Raw genomic sequence first — 20781 nt, forward strand, 5'->3', positions numbered from 1 at the left:
ACAAAGTCAATATAGAGAAACATACCTCAACATAATAAAGGCCATATATAATAAACCCACAGCTAACATCATAGTCAGTGGTGAAAAACTGAAAACTTTTCTTCTAAGATCAGGAACAAAGCAAGGATGCCAACTCTTGCCACTTTTATGCAACACAGTATTGGAAATACTAGCCAGACCAATTAAGCAAGAAAAATAAATAAAGACATTCAGATTGGAAAGGAAGAAGTAAAACTTTTGCTAATGACATGATATTATATATAGAAAACTATATAGATGTCATCAAAAAACTGTTCAAATCAATAAATGAATTTAATAAAGCCTCAGGGTACAAATGAATACAGAAAAATATATTGCATTTCTATGATAAATACAATCTGGCAGAAAGAGAAGTTAAGAAAATAGTCCCATTTACAATGGAATTGAAAAGAATAAAATACTGGGAATAAATTTAACAAGGAGTTGAAAAATCTGTATGTTGACAACCACAATTAATGAAAGAAACTGAAGAAGACACAAGTAAATGGAAAGGTACACTAGTACTCATGGGTTGGAAGAATGAATATTGTTAAATTATCCATACTCTCCAAAGAAATATATATATTCAATGCAATCCCTATCGAAATTCCAATGACATTTTTCATAGAAATAGAACAAACAATTCTAAAGTCTGTATGAAACCACAAAAGAAACTCTGAATACCCAATGCAATGTTAAGAAAGAAGAACAATGCTGAAAGTATCATGCTCCCTGATTTCAAACTGTATTACAAAGACATGTGGTTTGTAAATATTTTCTCCCAGTCTGTAGCTTGTCTTTTAATTCTCCTTATAGTGCCTTTTAAAGAGCAGGAGAACTTAGTTTCAATGGAGTCCAATTTATGAATCTCGGCTTCTAGGTGTAAGTGCCTAGAGTAGCGCATCTGCCCCACCTCACAATTATTCCTCTTTGTTTTTTTTTTAGAAATGTTTGACCAGATGCAAGAATCTATTTCAACTCTATTTTCTTTCACTTATCCTTTTGTTGTAATACTACTGTCATGTTACTGTAATTTTTTAATGTCTTGAAGTCAGGTAATATAAGTCCTCCAACTTTGTTCTTTATCAAGTATCTTAGGTCCTTGCATTTCTAGATAAATTAGAATTTATCTTGTTTTAGAATCATCTTGTTTACTTTTTTTAAATTAAATTTTATTTTTTATTATTAACATATAATGTATTATTAGCCCCATACTTTTTTTTTATTGTGGTAAAATATATGCAACATAAAATTTGCCTTTTGACCACTACGAAATGTGCAGTTTGATGGCACTAAAAACATGCACATGCTCCCAACAACACTGCTCAGATTTCAGTTGCCATGGTATGTTAACTGTGAGTAATTGTATGAAGAACACATGTTGCTGTTAGCTCTTCAAACCACAAATCACTACATATATAATAAATGCGATTTATGATCAATGACCAATTACGTCACTTCTTTCAAAGTCTGTTGGTGATTGATCATTGCACATCTGCTATTCAGTTCACACATAGCTGGAAACATAGTTCTCTCTCATCCTTGTTTCCTACAGATAAACATGACATGACATTTTACAAAAATGGATAATCACAATGAGAGGCTTGTCTAACAAAGATGAAAGAGTGGCATAAAAACAAAAAGGGATAATGCTGAGGGTGAAATTCAAATAGAATTTCTAGGAGAAATGACCGGCCATGGAAACGTTAACACTGATGTCATTTGAGAGACTCTAGATGTAAAGCCAAGGAATTTAGCAAGAGCGTATTTCTTGTCATAAGTGAGGGAAATACTTGTGATGGAGAGAATAAGGAGTTCCAGAGAAAGTGATACCATCAAAAACTTCACGTCGCAGGAACTATGGTAGATATTTCATAGCACTGAAAGCATAAAGGATTAAATATTGGAAAGTGACCCAAACTTAAAGAAGGAATATTACAATTTGCCAAGGCATGGAAAAAATCCTCACTCTTTAGCATAAATTATGTGAAATACAGTTTAAGTGAATGTTCTAGCTACTTCTGATGAGTATTTTTACAAGCAAATGAAATACCTTAATTTCTCCCCAAAAGCAAAAAACATTTACATGTTGTACAACTACTGCCATCATCCATTTCCATAATTTTTATCATCTTCCTAAACTGAAACTCTAAACCTATTAAACATTAACTCCACATTTCCTCTTTCCTCGGTCTCTAGCAACCATTCTATTTTCTATTTCATATGAATTTGACTATTTAAAATATTTCATATAAGGGGAATCATGCAGTATTTATTATTCTGTGACTGGCATATTTCACTTAGCATATGTCTTCAAGATTCAACCATCCTGTAATATATGTCGGAATTTTCTTCTTTTTTTATGGCTGAATAAAAATCCATTGTGTGTATATATATACATATGTATATGTATATATATATACACACACACACACACACCCCACATTTTGCTTGTCCATTTATTGTTAAGCAAATATTGGGTTGCTTTTATATTTTGATCACTACTGTGAATATGTGTGTACAAATATCTGTTTGAGTTCTTGCTTTCAATTCTTTTGTGTATTACTCAGAAGTGGAATCACTGGATCATATGGTAATTATATTTTTGATTTTTTGAGGAACCTCCAAACTGTTTTCCACCATGGCTGCAACATTAAACATTTCTGCCATTTATAAGAATCCTAATTTTTATATACCTTTTCCAACATTCATTGTTTCCCCCCCACCAATGGTAGTCATCTAAATGGATGTGAAGTGGTATCTCATTGTGGGTTTGTTTTGTATTTTCCCTAATGATTCCTAAGATGTTATGTAGCTTTCACATGCTACTGGCCATTTGTATATCTTCTTCAGAGACACGTCTATTCAAGTCTTTTGCCCATTTTTTTTTTTTAAGTTTTAATTTATTTGACAGAGACACATAGTGAGAGAGGGAACACAAGCAGGGAGAGTGGGAGAGGGAGAAGAAGGCTTCCCACCGAGCAGGGAGCCTGATGGCAGCCTCCATCTCAGGACCCTGGGATCATGACCTCAGCCCAAGGCAGATGCTTAACAGCTGAACCACCGAGGTAACCCCCCTTTGCCCATTCTTGAATCAGGTTGGTCGTTTGTTTGTTGTTGTTGAGTTGTAGAAATTCTTTAAATATTCTGGATATTAATACTCTATCAGATATATGATTTGCAAATATTTTCTGCCATTCAGGGAGTTTGCCTTTTCACTCTGTTGATACCTGTTGATAGTATCCTTGAGGCATAACCTTGCCTAATATTTAAGCTTCAAGTGGGCCACCTGAGGTAATCATGTCCCTTCAAGCTGGACTGATTGCTGCTGCTGAAGAACTGTTAAACAGAAAGAACTGTATTAGTTATTTAGCAATATATAACAAATTGCCCTCCAAAGGAGTGGCTTAATAATAAACAATTTAAAAAATCTTTTCTAGTTTCTGTGGGTCAGGAAACTGGGAGAGGATTAGCTGGGCAATCTGGCTTGGATTTTCATCAGTTTCAGTCAGATTTTGGCTAAGGAAGCAGTTATCTTAAGCCTTGAATGGGGCCGGAAGATCTTCTTCCAAGGAGGCTTACATGTTTGATAAAGTGGTGCTGGCTCTTGGTAAGAGGACTCAGTTTTCCTCCCTATGGGCCTCTCTACAGGCTGCTTGAGCGCCATCACAATGGGGTGGCTGGCTTCTCCCAAATCGAGTCATCCGAGAGATCAAGGTGGAAGATGCGATGCCCTTATGACCTTGCCTCAGAAGCAAAACTTGGAATGATAGAACAAAAGTGAAAGTATGGTTTCTGTATCATTTAGCTGGCCCACAGTGAAAGACAACCATACTGAGTCTAGCCGGGACCCAAAGAAGTTCTGGCAAGTTGAGAACTGAAGAGTTGGTTTCTCCAGAGACAGCACCATGAGCTAGGAGTTGATGCTCTTCTTCTGAATGGTGGAGGTGGTGTGCCTTCTCCTTTGGCTTCCCAGGCAAGAAATAGGCAAGTGGGAACACAAAGAAGCAAGTCACAGGTGAGGCAGAGTGGGTACTGAATCTCACAAACAGATATGTAAGCCACATGAGAGGAAGCCTTTTGGGGAGGTCTAGAGACACCAGGGGGACAATCTGAAGGGTGTTCATTTCTGGCATTCAAGCCAATGGCGTCTCACGCTCATAACTTGAGTGTAAGGGGCAGTATAGTCTTATTTGTAGAAAATTATTGATAAAAGCACTATTTCTTTATTATTATTATTATTATTATTATTATTATTATTTATTTTTGAAAGAGAGGGAGATAGCAGGGGGAGGAGCAGAGAGAGAAAAAGAATCTCAAGCAGACTCCCTGCTGAGTACAAGCCTGATGCAGGGCTTGATCCCAGGACCCTGAGATCATGACCTGAGCTGAAATGGAGAGACTGACGGTCCATCTGCTGAGCTACCCAGGCACCCCACAATTACTATTTTTTAAAAAATAAATCCTACTAGCACTTCTAACTGTTGACCGAAGAGAGTATCAAGTGTTTTGTCCCATAATAGGGAATATCTACCACAAGCAAACTGTGGTTAAATTAAATGCTGCTACAGTATTCATTCCATTTGTTATTAATACAACCTGTTTCATTTTTCCTACTGTCAAAATAGGCCCCCCAAATCTATATGTTTTTAATAGCTCAAGTAGGGTTCTTAGGTTGGAATTCATATCTGTTCTAAGTTTAGGTAACTGTGAATTTTAATTTTATAAGCTCTTTTCAGAATTAGAATACTCAAAGCATCCAGGCACCACAAAGCTGCCAATTGGTTTTGACCATTTCTCAGTCTATAGAATATCAAATGGAACTATTTTCTTTACTTCAAATGTAACACCAAAAAGAGATATACTTGGGCTGGAACTGAAGTTGGAAATGGAATTCTGTGTGTGTGTGTGTAAAATTGACATGTAACATACTAGCTTCAAGTGTATAACATAATGATTCAATATTTGTATACACTGGAAAGCAATCCCCATTCTAAGTCTAGTTATTGCCATTCACCATACAAAGTTACAATTTTTTCCCTTGTGATGAGAACTCTTAAAATTTACCCTGTTGGCAACTTTCAAATATGCATTATAATAATACTGACTATGAACACCATGTACATTATAGCCCTGGAAATGGAATTCTCACCATAAACTAATAAACTCTTAGAACCAAGGGTGATCAGATCGGAAATTAAATACTACAGGCCTCAAGCACAGTGTCACTGTGGTTTTACACATCTTATGTTAAGAAGCTAATTCCACAAAATGAGTGTTTCCCATTCAGGTGCTCCTGTGGCTTCATCATCCTGTTGGGGTCCCAAAAGGTGGAGTCATAAAGCAGCCAGCCAGGCTTCCTCTAGCAAGAGTTGCATTTTTAGTTATTAAGATTATGACATGCTAAAATATTTAAATTCGCTTAAATTTCAGTAGCTTAATATTGTAGCAGCAGGGGCCCATTTTATCTAAGCAAGCTTCCTCCTTTCTGAGGCTCCAGTGGAGTTGTGAATGCAGGAAAATGTTCGGTTCTAATGGGGATAATGATAAAAATGCAATTATAATTCCCCCTAGCCCACAAATGGGCTCACCATGTAGTTTCTCAAGTGCTTTGAAAGAAGGAAGCTGTATAAATGCTAACTAGCTACATCAAGTGCTTTAGGTACGGCAAGAAGTAGCCAAAAGCAGACTGGAAAAGATACCATAGGAAAGAGAAAATCATTCCCATTTTAATTTTGTTAAGAATGACAAAGTAAGAGTATGATTAATCATGAGGGCTAACTGTCATGTAGATGCCTAGGATCCCCATTAAATGTTATATTTCTCCTATAAAATCTTCCAGTAGGCTTGGGGCACCTGGGTAGCTCAGGTCATGATCTCAGGGTCCTGAGATCCGTACATTCCACTCACACCTCTCCCCCACTATCCCGCCAAAAAGCGTCTTCCAATAGGCTTCCAAAACACACATGGGGAATATTGGGCCTCATTAGATAGCTCAAGAAATGCTGAATTTTGTCCTTATGTGGCTTAGAGATTGCTTGTCTCAATGCCAAGCCCCGTTTTGCACATTAGAAAGTATTAGCTAATTGATTCCCAAGTCATAGCTGAGCTAAACTTGGGAAAGCCCTGAGGAATACTTAAAACAGTGAAACTGAGCAGAATGCTTTAACGTTGGGAAGATGATAGCATCTCTAGGAGTTTGGGGGGGGGGGATACATAGAGCAAATGAATAGAAGAAAATCAAACCAGAATTTTTTCTTTCTTTCTTTTTTTTTTTTTTTTAAAGATTTTATTTATCTGTTTACAGACAGATATCACATGTAGGCAGAGAGGCAGGCAGAGAGAGAGAGAGAGGAGGAAGCAGGCTCCCCACTGAGCAGAGAGCCCAATGTGGGGCTCTATCCCAGGACACTGGGATCATGACCTGAGCCGAAGGCAGAGGCTTTAACCCACTGAGCCAACCAGGAGCCCCCAGAATTTCGTTTTGAGAAGCTTTGTGGAAAAGTTCTGAGTTTTGAAATAATGTTTTTTTTTTTTTTCCATCTCACATGTTGTTCTCATGATACTTTCTGTTCAGTGTCTCTTTGTTTGGTATGCAAATTCCATGTTTTACATGTTATTTTTAAAAAATTTTAAGGACAATGTGGGAGTCTGTTGTTATTTGTTAAACAGACAAAAACATGTGGATACTTAAAAAAAATTCTGATAGCACTAGTTTAGGAGTTAACGGAACAAGTGAGGGTTCAGCAGTGGGAAATAAGTTTATGTTTCATATTTTCCCAACTCCTCTCTCTAGGTCCTTGGCACATAGAGTAGTTTTACTTTGTCTTGTTTCCCTTTTATGCAAAACAAGCATAAAATGTCCAGTGTTCCAACAAGGGCCATCGTTAAAGGGTGAGTATGAGTGTTACACTAGTGCTATGTGCCAGAAACTTATCTCCAGGGTGAGGCGATGTCCTTGGGTGATGTGACATTCCATTACAAAGGGATGGCCCAATGCTATTGACTTAGGACATGAAGCAAGCTCTATGCCTCTCCACAGTAGGCAATTGGGAAATATTTACTGAAAAATTTCTCCAGCCTGAGCCTCTGTTGAGACTCTAGGGATGACTCTTATCCTCATAACATGCAATGGACTCATTGTATCTTAATGATTTACTGAATCATGATTAACACATAATAAACTTATGGTTGTTTTCTTTAGGGAGACTCACATGAAGAATAATGAAATAATATTTAAATATTTAAATAAAGAGCCACATCTAAAGAGAGGGTATTATATTCTGAAATGTGGCGTAGAACACATGATTGCAGTATGTGAATCATCTTCAGTTCTGGCCCTAAGTACCAGTATCTTACTGCCTTTTTTGTTATATTGTAAGGAAGAATTAGAGGTAGTTACTGTTTTCGGAGGAATTGCTTCTGCACAGAAGTCCTAGCCATTTATGCAAGTCGAGTCTTTTGGGAAGAATTCATCATTTTCCTGCTTTTTGGGAGAAAGCCCATGAGAGTCCACCACGTCCCTGAACTCAATGATTGTTTCAGATGATGCATGTGAACTCTACAGTTCTCAGAGCAGCAGGAAGAGGGGCTGCCTGCCGTTGATGGCTAAGGTTGTCATGCTATAGTTCCTATTTGCTGAGCAGTTTCATGAGAGTAAACTGATTTGCAATCATCAAAGGGAGAAAGGTCAGTTTCTGGGAGCAGATTTCCCCATTCGTCACTGTACTTTATAGCCCTGTTGGTGATTTTATTTTCTGATATCAAAGTAGTCATTTTGGTCTTGCTAAAGCTTTTCCTCGACTGATCTATTCTGACATAAATGAGGGAGGGCTGCACACGTCAGAGCGTATGTTCTTCCATCTCGGCTCCTTCAGACCGGGATAGCCGGCGCCAGGGTGAAGCACAAGAGGGCACTTACTAATCGACTCGGGGTGGTCTGGCTTTGACACCAAAACTCTCTTCCCTCATTCTTCTTCCTCTGTACCTCCCTCCACCCTGACCACTTCCAATGGTCTGAGAGGATCTATGGAGTCTGCAGAAGCAGATGTCTCCAGGGATATGACACCAGAGGAATGACAACTTGGGAAATAGGGGAAGAGGTCACTTCATAGCTGACAGAGGCAAAAACCACCATTTGCCCTCAGACCTCAGGTTTAATACCCATGCCCATAAAGTATAATAACCATAGGACATCCTCAAAGCTCATTGCATTCTGCCAAGAAACCCTAAATAAATATTTAAGGTGAAAAACATTGGTTAAAAAAAAAAAACCAAAAACAAATAACATTTGCTACGTGTGGTATATGAGATATACCTCCTCTTTTCTAAAATCATAATCACAATGATAACATTATAATTTCCACAAAATAGTTTAAAATAAGTATACAAGATACAGATCTCATTCCACAGAGAGTTTATTTACATTTATTTAACCCTTTGCTCACCCTCATGGTATTCGGATTGATATGTATAGATTGCTGGACTGTGTGGACGCCACCTGACTGTCATTATCAAGGCCACTAGTTATGAGAAGGAAAAGTTTGGGGGGTTTGGGGGACTCAGTCAATTAAGTGTCTGCCTTAGACTCAGGTCATGATTTCGGGCTCCCTGCTCAGCAGGGAGTCCCCTTCTCCCTCTCCTTTTGGCCCTTCCCACCCCCCACGCTCCTACTTGTGAGCACACACTCTTTCTCTCTCTCTCAAATAAATACATAAAATCTTAAAAAAAAAAAGTTAAAGTTTTTGTTTATCTTGTTCATCATTTATGCTTCCAGGATCTAGCATAGTGCCTGGCATGGTATACTTTTTTTTTCTTTCAGAAATGAACATTTATTGATATAGAAAATCTGATTTTTGTGGGCTCTCAGAATTCTAGATGAGCAATCTGTGCAAGTCTCCACAGATCTGGCTCTCCCTGAACTCGTGTAAGGCGGTTGCTTCTCACCCTCTTTATCTAAAACCAATTTGAGCATTTTTCCCCCTTCCCCTTCCTTGCATCCCCATTTTTGTACTGATATGATTTTTTCTTCGAAGCGTTGATGAAAACCTCATAGCAACATTTGGCCTCTCTCTCACTGCACAGTGCGGCAAATCAATGAAGACTTTTTAGGAAATTTTCTTTACAAATGTTTCCTACATTCAAAAGTTATTTTCTTTAGACTTTCTGCCACTTAATATTTACTTGTTGGTTGACTTGTTTCTACCCCTTTTATTTTTATCCTGGCATTTCCTGCTCAAAAACTATGAGTACCTCCCTACAATCTATAAGAAAAATGCACCCTGCCCTGCACATGGGGTTTTCCATAAGTCTGTGTCCAATGTACATTCCCAGTTTAGCTCCATTGGTCCCAAACAGAATCCTTTCTCACTGTCTGTGCCTGCTTCTTCCTACAGCTGGGAGCTCAGGCTGGAGCCCCTGCCCTTCTGCTCCAGCTGCCCCTGTTAACTCTAAGCCTCCCTGTAAGGGTTAAGCCTTGGGCAGACAGGTCTCAATTCACCTTCCCAGCTCTGCTCACTTGACCTTTAACCTTATCCCTTCTAATGTGAGTTACATTTTCAAGTTCTCTAGGCCATCCTGTGCAATCAGATTTTTATGGGGTTTGAATTCTTTTGTTTTATAGCTTTATCTTGCAACTTGGATGATGGTTGCCATAAAATGCAAGATAAAATTTTAGAAAACAAAGTATTACTAATACTACACCAGTGGCAAGCCACAGAAGTATACCATCCCTTGATTTGCATTCTGTCACATCCATTGCAAACTTAGAGTGAAGGTCGCTTCCAATTTTGTGTCCCAGGCCGTCCTCCTTTGGAACTAGGGAGGACAGCTGTGTGAACCACCATGACAGCCCCCCTCACGGTCTGCAGGGCTGCCCTTCACTGGCTTGGGATCCTCCTGGGGATACTCCTTTGGGTAAAGTTACCTCTGTGGGATGACCCTTGTGCTATAGAATGTATGTTTATCCATGGGGTGATGGCTCTGCCTCTTTGTCATGTTCTGCTCACAGAGCCACTTATCTCAGGTCCAGTGGTTTTGACTGTCCCCAAACATACTAGCACTCACGGAAAGGTCTGGGAGGTGCCAATATGGCTGCTCCTTCAGCAGAGTGCGTGGTTCAACTCATGACCCATCAGAATGAAGTCTCCTTGGAGTCTTCCACCCACTGGCCACTTGGCCACTTCCACTGTGCGGAGGCGCGGGTGGCCTTTCACTGAGGAGCTGCTCACTCTTCTGTGATGAGGACAGTGTCATCTCCAGGAAGGGACAATCATCACTATAGCCATGGGGACTGTCCAGTCTCCCTGTGACAATAGGGATTAGCATCCCTCAGGGACTGGCAGTTTTTTCCTGGTGAAAAGATACCACAACAATGCCCAGTGTACAAACAAACATTGGACAGGATGCCGACTCGGCAAAATATCTAATTTGATTCATGATGAGTGAATACTCTGATTCCAAGAGGAAGGTGAATTGTAAATCTCTGTATCCTGGATTTTTGCATTTTATGGGAACTGACAGAGGGATGCTAATTTTTATTTTTGCCAAATAAAGGCATTAATAATAATCTATCTTGTATTCATTCCGTTATGAAAAAGAAAGTTTCTAATTCCTGCTTAGAAAGATTTTTTTTTTTTTAAAGATTCTATTTATTTATTTGACAGATGGAGATCACAAGAAGGCAGAGAGGCAGGCATAGAGAGAGAGAGAAGCAGGCTCCCTGGCGAGCAGAGAGCCCGATGCAGGGCTCCATCCCAGGACCCTGAAGTCACGACCTGAGCTGAAGGCAGAGGCTTTAACCCACTGAGCCACCCAGGCGCCCCTAGAAAGATATTTTTAAATTGAGTATATGTATCTTTGTGATTCTTATTTTTCTCAGTTCGCTGAGGCTGGGTAAAAACTGGTCTAGGACCTGGCTCTGGGTCACTGGTCCTGAGTTTGGGAGCTGTTATTCTATAAAATTTGTTCATTTAACTGAGGTATCCCTGAAGGTCCTCTTTCAGTTCAACAGCTATGGCACCCCTCCCCACTCCTCCTCCCTCTACCTATACATACCTTTACAATACATTTGAACAATTACTTGTCCTTGTAGTGTCCTCTGATGGTTTCATATATGGCTATCTGTCTCTTGCAACCAGACTGTAATGCTAGGTAAATGGAAGGTAGTAGTTATTTGAATTTGTTTCTATAATATGCACTCGTGCTCTGTTTAGAGGACGGCAGGTTATTCACACAATTGTGTGTGTGTGTGTGTGTGTGTGTGTGTGTGTGTTGGGAAGTTGGCTAGAATCCTCAGTTTATATAGTTACCTAAACAAAAGGTGCAAATTTTTGAAAAATTAAGTGAGTTTGTAAAATAAGAAAACAAACTTTTGGAATTAAAAATCTCCATCTTCTATATTTCCTGATGAGGCTGGAGAGATTAACTACCTATTGAATAGACATAGCCCTGCATCTGAAGCACCTTTACAGTCTCATCATTTTTGATGATTTAGTAACGACATGGGGGTAGCAGGTAGTTGAGTCTCTCCCCCAAAAATCAGAATTGTTTTTCATTTTAATATATTTTTTATTTAAAATATAATAAAACATTCCTTAGACTGACAGTGGAGCTTCAATTTTTATGACTTTCTGATTGCTCTAGCAGTTGAGAAAAAAAAAAAAAAACTAAAAATGAGCCCTCAAGTAAAGATTAAGTGGTAAAGATTAAAATTCAGAATTACAGGCTTTTTTTTTTTCCCCCCATGTGAATGAGCATTCCCTTTTGGCTGGGAATTTTATATACCAGCCCTAGTTTTCCTATATTTGACAGTCCTTGAAAAAGTATTTAATTTCCTTCTTGAAAATATATGAACAGTTTTATTTTTTTGAAAATATACCCTCTGGAGCAGCACAACTTCCCCTCCAGTTCATACACACTCATTTTGACTACAAACCAAGTGAACACTCCATCCGTCTGGCAAATGAATGATTGGGCACAAACTGGGCACAGCTGAGTGGGTTTTTGGGAAGTAAGTGACAAGAGACAATAGCATTATCTTTGGGGTAGTTTAACATGCTGTGATTTGTGATATCCACATGGCTGATTTGTGATATGTGCTCAAAACTGGACCTTTCAGTGAATTCTTGCTGTTTTCCTGAATGCACTTAGAGATTCATGTGCGTTTAGTCTTATGACAAAATTAAATAATATGTCCTTGCCCAAGATGTGGCTCTTTAGTTGCTTTATGATTTTGTGATTTTATTTCAAAGAGCATATTTTTACAGCTACTCAATGGAATATGCTATTAATCTTTCGAAGAGGGCATAATAATACGACTATTTCCCTTCAAGGTGTATGTGAGGTAACTTCATGACTATTAACTCCAGCTGTTATAAAAAAGATTATGGAATTGGAATAGTATTGACAATCTCAGAAAGGGAGTAAGAAAGAATCCTCCCCCAAAAAGACTCACTAGAAATGAAATATTTTTTATACTTCCCTGAAATGCTCAACTTTTAGTAAGGAAAACCTGTAGCATTTTCTAGCCTTAATTTTTCCTGATTGATTAATCCTTTCAACAAATACTTGTTGAGTGCTTCCCAAGCCTTGTTCTAGCAAATAAAACAGAGAAACCCTCTGCTTTTGTGGGATTGATATTCTAACGGAACCCGACGAACTACTTTATATTTTAAAGAAGCTTGTGAACTTATTGAGCTTTATATAAAAGATTCAAATAGTTATATGGTGCAGCCTTACTAGTAAAAGAACGGAAATGAATAATTCAAGATTAGATTCTTAGGAGAACCCTGAGCGAAGGGACGTGGCAAAACCACCTTTTCCCCCAGGTTTTGCAACTGTGCAGTGGCAGGTACATACTGCAGTGAATACAACTGACCCAGCTCTAGAGACAATCACATGGAACACACAGAAATTATCAGGATTATTTCAAGAAGGTATTGTGACTTTCTCCCAAAGACGTATGAAAACATTCTAAAATGCAGAAGAAAAAAAAAATCCTTTCATTTAGCCTGTGAACAAGATTTTATTCGAAACAGTATCTGATAAAACATCTTGCAACTGGCCAAATTTGGGATTTTGAGGATGGGGTGAAATTTTAGGCAGAGCTGGCTCTAGTTGCAAATGAGATGCAAATGAGAAGCCGGAATTTGGACAACCACTTCTCCCAGTCTTGTATATATGCCTTTCTCCATCTGTCTTTTTATATATCCTGTTATACTCCATGAAAGGGAGAAGGGGGAGTACTGGACATCCGTTCTGAAGACCTGGGCTTAAACCCCTCTTCTGCCATTTATCATTCATTTGAGCATAGACAGGACACCTTGGCAAGCCCCAGTTTTCATCCATAAAATAAGGATAAGAATATCAATCTCAGAAGGTATAGGTAAAGATTAAATATAATGTATGAGAAAATGCTTTGAAACAATTGTAAACAGTAATTCTTGTTACACACTAATAATTAATACTTCCCTAAAGAATGGAAAAACTCTGAGGAACACAGAAACAGTTTATATACTAAAGCCTGTCAAATGGAGTGCCAATTTTTTCTGTCTGACGGTGCTTCTCCGTCTGTCACCAATTATACCATGTATGAGGCTGCTTAGTCTGCCTACAGGAAGCCATATCAAGCCCATCTTATTCTGATCCCGTTACTCACTCTTGCCAGGCTGGTCCCGGAAGGGACTTTATAGGGAACGTACTTCCTGTAGATATGACCAACTCTAGAACATGGGACATCAAACATCTCTCCTCCACACATCCAAACCTAAAGAGAGGAAATTTAAAAGTATAACAAAAGAGAACAGTACACTTCAGATTAAAAAAAAAAAAGAGGAATTATTAGTAAGGTTCATAAAAATTTTTTAGAATCCTTTGAAGTCTCTAAATTAATAATTTCTATTTATCATAAAAGGTTAATCAAGAAAAAGAACTCTCACATTTTTCAAAACCTAGATTCATAACAGTATAGACCCAAAATACTAGTTCAGTAAAATCTAATTTCCATAGACAGCACATTGGCATTTTTTATTCTAGTATAATTTGTTCACAAATATTGCATTGCAGTGACATTTAATGCTTAGATATCTTCTTATTATTTATATAGCTATTTGTTTTGACAATCTTGTGAAATCATTTGTAGAAGTAGCATTGGAATTTAAGTGTCAATTTAAAAATTTAAAATATAAAAAATGGAATTTTAAAAATAGGTGAATGAGTTAAGGAACGCTGACATATCCATATTTTAAGTGACATCTAGATTCGGAAACCTTGACTAGAGATCCCCTGAAAAATCATTGTCACTTTCTAATTTCTCCTACCCTTAATCTTTCTTAGGTACAGACAAAAATTCATTATTGATGTGGACTCAAGAAATATTAAATTCAAGGTATATGTTAAAATGTGGTATTTGTATATGGTAACAAAAATTAATTGGTTATTTTTTATCATGACTATCCACTTAGACACACATTTAATCATGGTTTTATATAACAGAGTACATAGCTATCAAAGGAAAAATTATGGAAACAAAATCTAGGCATCCTATGCACTAGATTTTTAGCTATTTTCAATTTAAGAAAAAGTTTAAAAAGAGTTAGATACCAAAATGGTTAGTTTATATTTCACTTGACTACACTATGGTGTTTAGATATTTGGTCAAACATTGTTCTGGATGTTTCTATGGAGGTGTTTTTTTCTTTGGATGAGGTTAACATGTAAATTGGACTTTGAGTAAAAATTACGTCCTCTGTATTGTGGGTGAGCCCCAACCAATCAGTTGAAGACCTTACTGGAACAAAGACTGACTCCCCCCCTAGCAAGAAGGAATTCTGCCAGCCAGTTGCTGGTGGACTTGAACTGAGCTCTCCCTGGATCTGTCTGCCGGCCTTCCCTGCATTTTGGACTTACCAAGCCTCCTCAATCACGTGAACCAGTTCCTTAATACAAATCTCTCTCTCTTAATATGTACATATTCTGCTGGTTGTTTCTCTGGAGAGCCCTGACTAATACAGATATACAGCTTGTTTGAAAGTATAATAATGAAAGAGAGAAAGAAAGATATTTCTGTGTTAATTTACATTTGCTTCCAACTTCTTTCAGTAAGACGAATGACACCCCAAATGAGACCAGTAAATAAATAGTGATTAGGGTGATAGAAATCCAAGGGGAAGGCAATTTGATTACTAAAATAATATTAGTTGCTCTAAATAAGTTCAGGACTACTCCTGGTATTAATTTCAACTTAATGGGAAACTTATTGATCTTTTGAATCAAGACATCAGAAGTCTGTGTAGGTGATTGAAGCTGATGGGGGCAGTAAATGTTCTAAACAATAATACCAACATCTGGAAAGACCTTGAGAGACTGGAGCTGTATTAGATTAAACATAAAAACGGTAAACATAAGGTCTTTGTGTCTAAAAATATTAACTCTTCCAGAACAGGGTGGGGTGGAAAAAGACTATGTAGTATAAAACACACATGACCAGCATAATATGGAGTGTTTGAGGAGTAAAGGTCTGAATCTATCGGTCTGAAGTCTTATGCCAATTCCTGGGTAAATACTTTATATTCCCTTCTAAAAAGAATGACCGAAGTGAGAAAGGAATGCATACCGTGTTTTAGAAGAAGTAACAAAAAGAACTAGAGATATGAAGTTTTGAGAATATTTAGAGAAACCCTTTTTAAATATTTGAAGATCCTAGTATTTGGAAGAGAGGTTCTGTAGAACCTCAAGGAGATGGGATTAATAGGATAGAGCTATAAAAAGACAGATTTCAACTCAGTGGAAGAAGAACTTTCTAACAGAATAATTAAAGATAAAATGGGCTTCCTGCATCGCTAGTTGTGCTAAAGTCTGTAGTAGATGACACTTTGGAGACAAGTATAAAACTTTTGAGTGGATAGTTGACCTAGCTGCTATTTGAAGGTATTTCTACCAATAAGATTTAGCATTTATGAGGGTGTACTATATCCTTTTTCATTTAATTTTCACAATTTAATGACAGACTTTACTATTTCCCCCAATTATGGAGGTTGGGAAGTGATAGTCCAAAGGCTGTGTAACCTGTCCAAAGCCATATAACTGACCACTTACAGAATGGAGATTTGAATCCTAGTAGTCTAACTTCAGTGCCCATATGTTTAATCAATATACTATCTATAGTCAGCAAACTTTGTCTGTAAATGTCAGAGTAAATACCTTGGGCTTTTCAGGTCATATGGTCTTTCTTGCAAAAGCAACTGTAGCACAGCTAGCTATATTTCAATAAAATAGGGAAAATGGCTACCATTCTATAAGTTAAAAAGTCCTTGTAAATGTTTAAATTCAGTGATTCTAAGATAATAGATGTGGGACATTGTATTATTCAAAACTGGACACCATAATATTTCCCACTTGCACCTACTCCTCCTACAATGTAACCTTGGTGCCTGTCTTGTATTGATTTGATACGATTTCAGATCCACTGTTTATGGCTTAAGTGAAGTTGTTTTTTTGCTTCTATACTATGGACATTACCAAATACTTCTTTGTTTTGTTCAGTCTCCCAATAACAACGTCCATTTCAGTAGAAGCATGCATATCCCGACATGCTAGGTAGATATGTTTAGGTGACAGTGTGACAACATGGCTCTTTAGGAAAGTGCAGCTGTTGTGGCATTTATCAAATTCTTTACCTGTTTTGAAGGGTGTGGCTTACATTTTTAAAAGACATTTCCTGGTAGAATCGTTTGATAATTTCTTAAAAAATAAACCAAAACTGTGGCATTGTCATGCTTAAGAATCTAATTCTTGGAGAAATGTTTTAAATTTACACATACTGTGTCTTCCTTTGACAACATAAATATTTTAAAGCAATATTATTTTACTCATGAATGAGCACAGAGCATTTTTTTCATAATGTAGTTCAATTGACTGGATAATTGAATGCTTGCCTTTTTTTTTTTTTTTTAAAGATTTTATTTATTTATTTGACAGACAGAGATCACAAGTAGACAGAGAGCAGGCAGAGAGAGAGGAGGAAGCAGGCTCCCTGCTGAACAGAGAGCCTGATGTGGGGCTGGATCCCAGGACGCTGGGATCATGACCTGAGCTGAAGGCAGAGGCTTTAACCCACTGAGCTACCCAGGCACCCCATGAATGCTTGCCTTATTTTTTATTTTTTATTTATTTATTTTTAAAATATTTTTTAAAGGTTATTTATTTATTTATTTGACAGAGAGAGATCACAAGTAGGCAGAGAGGCAGGCAGAGAGAGAGGGGGAGTCAGGCTCCCTGTTGAGCAGAGAGCCTGATACGGGGCTCGATCCAGGACCCTGGGATCGTGACCTGAGCCGAAAGCAGAGGCTTTAACCCACTGAGCCACCCAGGCGCCCCACTTGCCTTATTTTTTAAAATCACTTTTCAGTATTAGCTACAAACTGGAACTTAGACATAGAGAATATTAAATTAAATGGAATCATGCAATTATATCAGTCATATGGAATATGAAATTACTTTCCGTAAGAAATTGATTGTCAGAAGAATAAGGGAATATTATTATTGGGTATAAGACGAAATATAGTATACTACATGGAAACAGTGATCTAAATTCTCAAAAGATTTTTATTAGTTTATTTATTCCAAAATCTGCTATCTCTCTGATCTTATTTCCTACTCTTCTTTCCATCCTCCTCTCTGTTCAAGCCATTTTGGCTTCCTTTCTGTTCCTTTAACATGCCAGATACCTTCTTACCTTAGGGCCTTTGTACTGGCTGTTTCCTCTGTCTGAAATTGTCTTCCAGATCTGTGCGTGGATTTCAAATCTTTTTTTTTTTTTTAATTTTTTATTTTTATAAACATATATTTTTATCCCCAGGGGTACAGGTCTGTGAATCACCAGGTTTACACACTTCACAGCACTCACCAAAGCACATACCCTCCCCAATGTCCATAATCCCATCCCCTTCTCCCAAACCCCCTCCCCCCAGCAACCCTCAGTTTGTTTTGTGAGATTAAGAGTCACTTATGGTTTGTCTCCCTCCCAATCCCATCTTGTTTCATTTATTCTTCTCCTACCCACTTAAGCCTCCATGTTGCATCACCACTTCCTCATATCAGGGAGATCATATGATAGTTGTCTTTCTCTGCTTGACTTATTTCGCTAAGCATGATACGCTCTAGTTCCATCCATGTTGTCGCAAATGGCAAGATTTCATTTCTTTTGATGGCTGCATAGTATTCCATTGTGTATATATACCACATCTTCTTGATCCATTCATCTGTGGATGGACATCTAGGTTCTTTCCATAGTTTGGCTATTGTGGACATTGCTGCTATAAACATTCGGGTGCATGTGCCCCTTTGGATCACTACATTTGTATCTTTAGGGTAAATACCCAATAGTGCAATTGCTGGGTCATAGGGCAGTTCTATTTTCAACATTCTGAGGAACCTCCATGCTGTTTTCCAGAGTGGCTGCACCAGCTTGCATTCCCACCAACAGTGTAGGAGGGTTCCCCTTTCTCCACATCCTCGCCAGCATCTGTCATTTCCTGACTTGTTGATTTTAGCCATTCTGACTGGTGTGAGGTGATATCTCATTGTGGTTTTGATTTGTATTTCCCTGATGCCGAGTGATAGGGAGCACTTTTTCATGTGTCTGTTGGCCATCTGGATGTCTTCTTTGCAGAAATGTCTGTTCATGTCCTCTGCCCATTTCTTGATTGGATTATTTGTTCTTTGGGTGTTGAGTTTGCTAAGTTCTTTATAGATTCTGGACACTAGTCCTTTATCTGATATGTCGTTTGCAAATATCTTCTCCCATTCTGTCAGTTGTCTTTTGGTTTTGTTAACTGTTTCTTTTGCTGTGCAAAAGCTTTTGATCTTGATGAAATCCCAATAGTTCATTTTTGCCCTTGCTTCCCTTGCCTTTTGCGTTGTTCCTAGGAAGATGTTGCTGCGGCAGAGGTTGAAGAGGTTGCTGCCTGTGTTCTCCTCAAGGATTTTGATGGATTCCTTTCGCACATTGAGGTCCTTCATCCATTTTGAGTCTATTTTTGTGTGTGGTGTAAGGAAATGGTCCAATTTCATTTTTCTGCATATGGCTGTCCAATTTTCCCAGCACCATTTATTGAAGAGGCTGTCTTTTTTCCATTGGGCATTCTTTCCTGCTTTGTCAAAGATGAGTTGACCATAGATTTGAGGGTCTATTTCTGGGCTCTCTATTCTGTTCCATTGATCTATGGGTCTGTTTTTGTGCCAGTACCATGCTGTCTTGATGATGACAGCTTTGTAATAGAGCTTGAAGTCCGGAATTGTGATGCCACCAACGTTGGCTTTCTTTTTCAATATCCCTTTGGCTATTCGAGGTCTTTTCTGGTTCCATATAAATTTTAGCATTATTTGTTCCATTTCTTTGAAAAAGATGGATGGTACTTTGGTAGGAATTGCATTAAATGTGTAGATTGCTTTAGGTAGCATAGACATTTTCACAATATTTATTCTTCCAATCCAGGAGCATGGAACATTTTTCCATTTCTTGTGTCTTCCTCAATTTCTTTCATGAGTACTTTATAGTTTTCTGAGTATAGATTCTGTGTCTCTTTGGTTAGGTTTATTCCTAGATATCTTATGGTTTTGGATGCAATTGTAAATGGGATTGACTCCTTAATATCTCTTTCTTCTGTCTTGCTGTTGGTGTAGAGAAGTGCAACTGATTTCTGTGCATTGATTTTATATCCTGACACTTTACTGAATTCCTGTATAAGTTCTAGCAGTTTTGGAGTGGAGTCTTTTGGGTTTTCCACATATAGTATCATATCATCTGCGAAGAGTGATAATTTGACTTCTTCTTTGCCGATTTGGATGCCTTTAATTTCCTTTTGTTGTCTGATTGCTGAGGCTAGGACCTCTAGTACTATGTTGAATAGCAGTGGTGATAATGGACATCCCTGCCGTGTTCCTGACCTTAGCGGAAAAGCTTTCAGTTTTTCTCCATTGAGAATGATATTTGCGGTGGGTTTTTCATAGATGGCTTTGATGATATTGAGGTATGTGCCCTCTATCCCTACACTTTGAAGAGTTTTGATCAGGAAGGGATGCTGTACTTTGTCAAATGCTTTTTCAGCATCTATTGAAAGTATCATATGGTTCTTGTTCTTTCTTTTATTGATGTGTTGTATCACATTGACTGATTTGCGGATGTTGAACCAACCTTGCAGCCCTGGAATAAATCCCACTTGGTCGTGGTGAATAATCTTTTTAATGTACTGTTGAATCCTATTGGCTAGTATTTTGGTGAGAATTTTCGCATCTGTGTTCATCAAGGATATTGGTCTATAGCTCTCTTTTTTGGTGGGATCCTTGTCTGGTTTTGGGATCAAGGTGATGCTGGCCTCATAAAATGAGTTTGGAAGTTTTCCTTCCATTTCTATTTTTTGGAACAGTTTCAGGAGAATAGGAATTAATTCTTCTTTAAATGTTTGGTAGAATTCCCCGGGGAAGCCATCTGGCCCTGGGCTTTTGTTTGTTTGGAGATTTTTAATGACTGTTTCAATCTCCTTACTGGTTATGGGTCTGTTCAGGCTTTCTATTTCTTCCTGGTTCAGTTGTGGTAGTTTATATGTTTCTAGGAATGCATCCATTTCTTCCAGATTGTCAAATTTATTGCCGTAGAGTTGCTCATAGTATGTTCTTATAATAGTTTGTATTTCTTTGGTGTTAGTTGTGATCTCTCCTCTTTCATTCATGATTTTATTTATTTGGGTCCTTTCTCTTTTCTTT

At 38.0% G+C, this 20781-nt stretch overlaps 1 protein-coding gene across 1 annotated transcript in view; it reads right to left on the reverse strand.

Moving 5' to 3' along the window:
* GALNTL6 (polypeptide N-acetylgalactosaminyltransferase like 6) overlaps nucleotides 1–20781 on the reverse strand; it is a 1234529-nt gene that overhangs the window by 78035 nt on the left and 1135713 nt on the right. Inside the window, exon 9 of the mRNA XM_082726947.1 lies at nucleotides 13676–13783. Coding sequence (XP_082583073.1) covers nucleotides 13676–13783 — 108 coding nt within the window. The remainder of the gene's footprint in view (nucleotides 1–13675; nucleotides 13784–20781) is intronic.

This window comes from Mustela nivalis (assembly GCF_964662115.1).
Source record: "Mustela nivalis genome assembly, chromosome: 4".
In the NCBI taxonomy this organism is placed as follows: Eukaryota; Metazoa; Chordata; class Mammalia; order Carnivora; family Mustelidae; genus Mustela; species Mustela nivalis.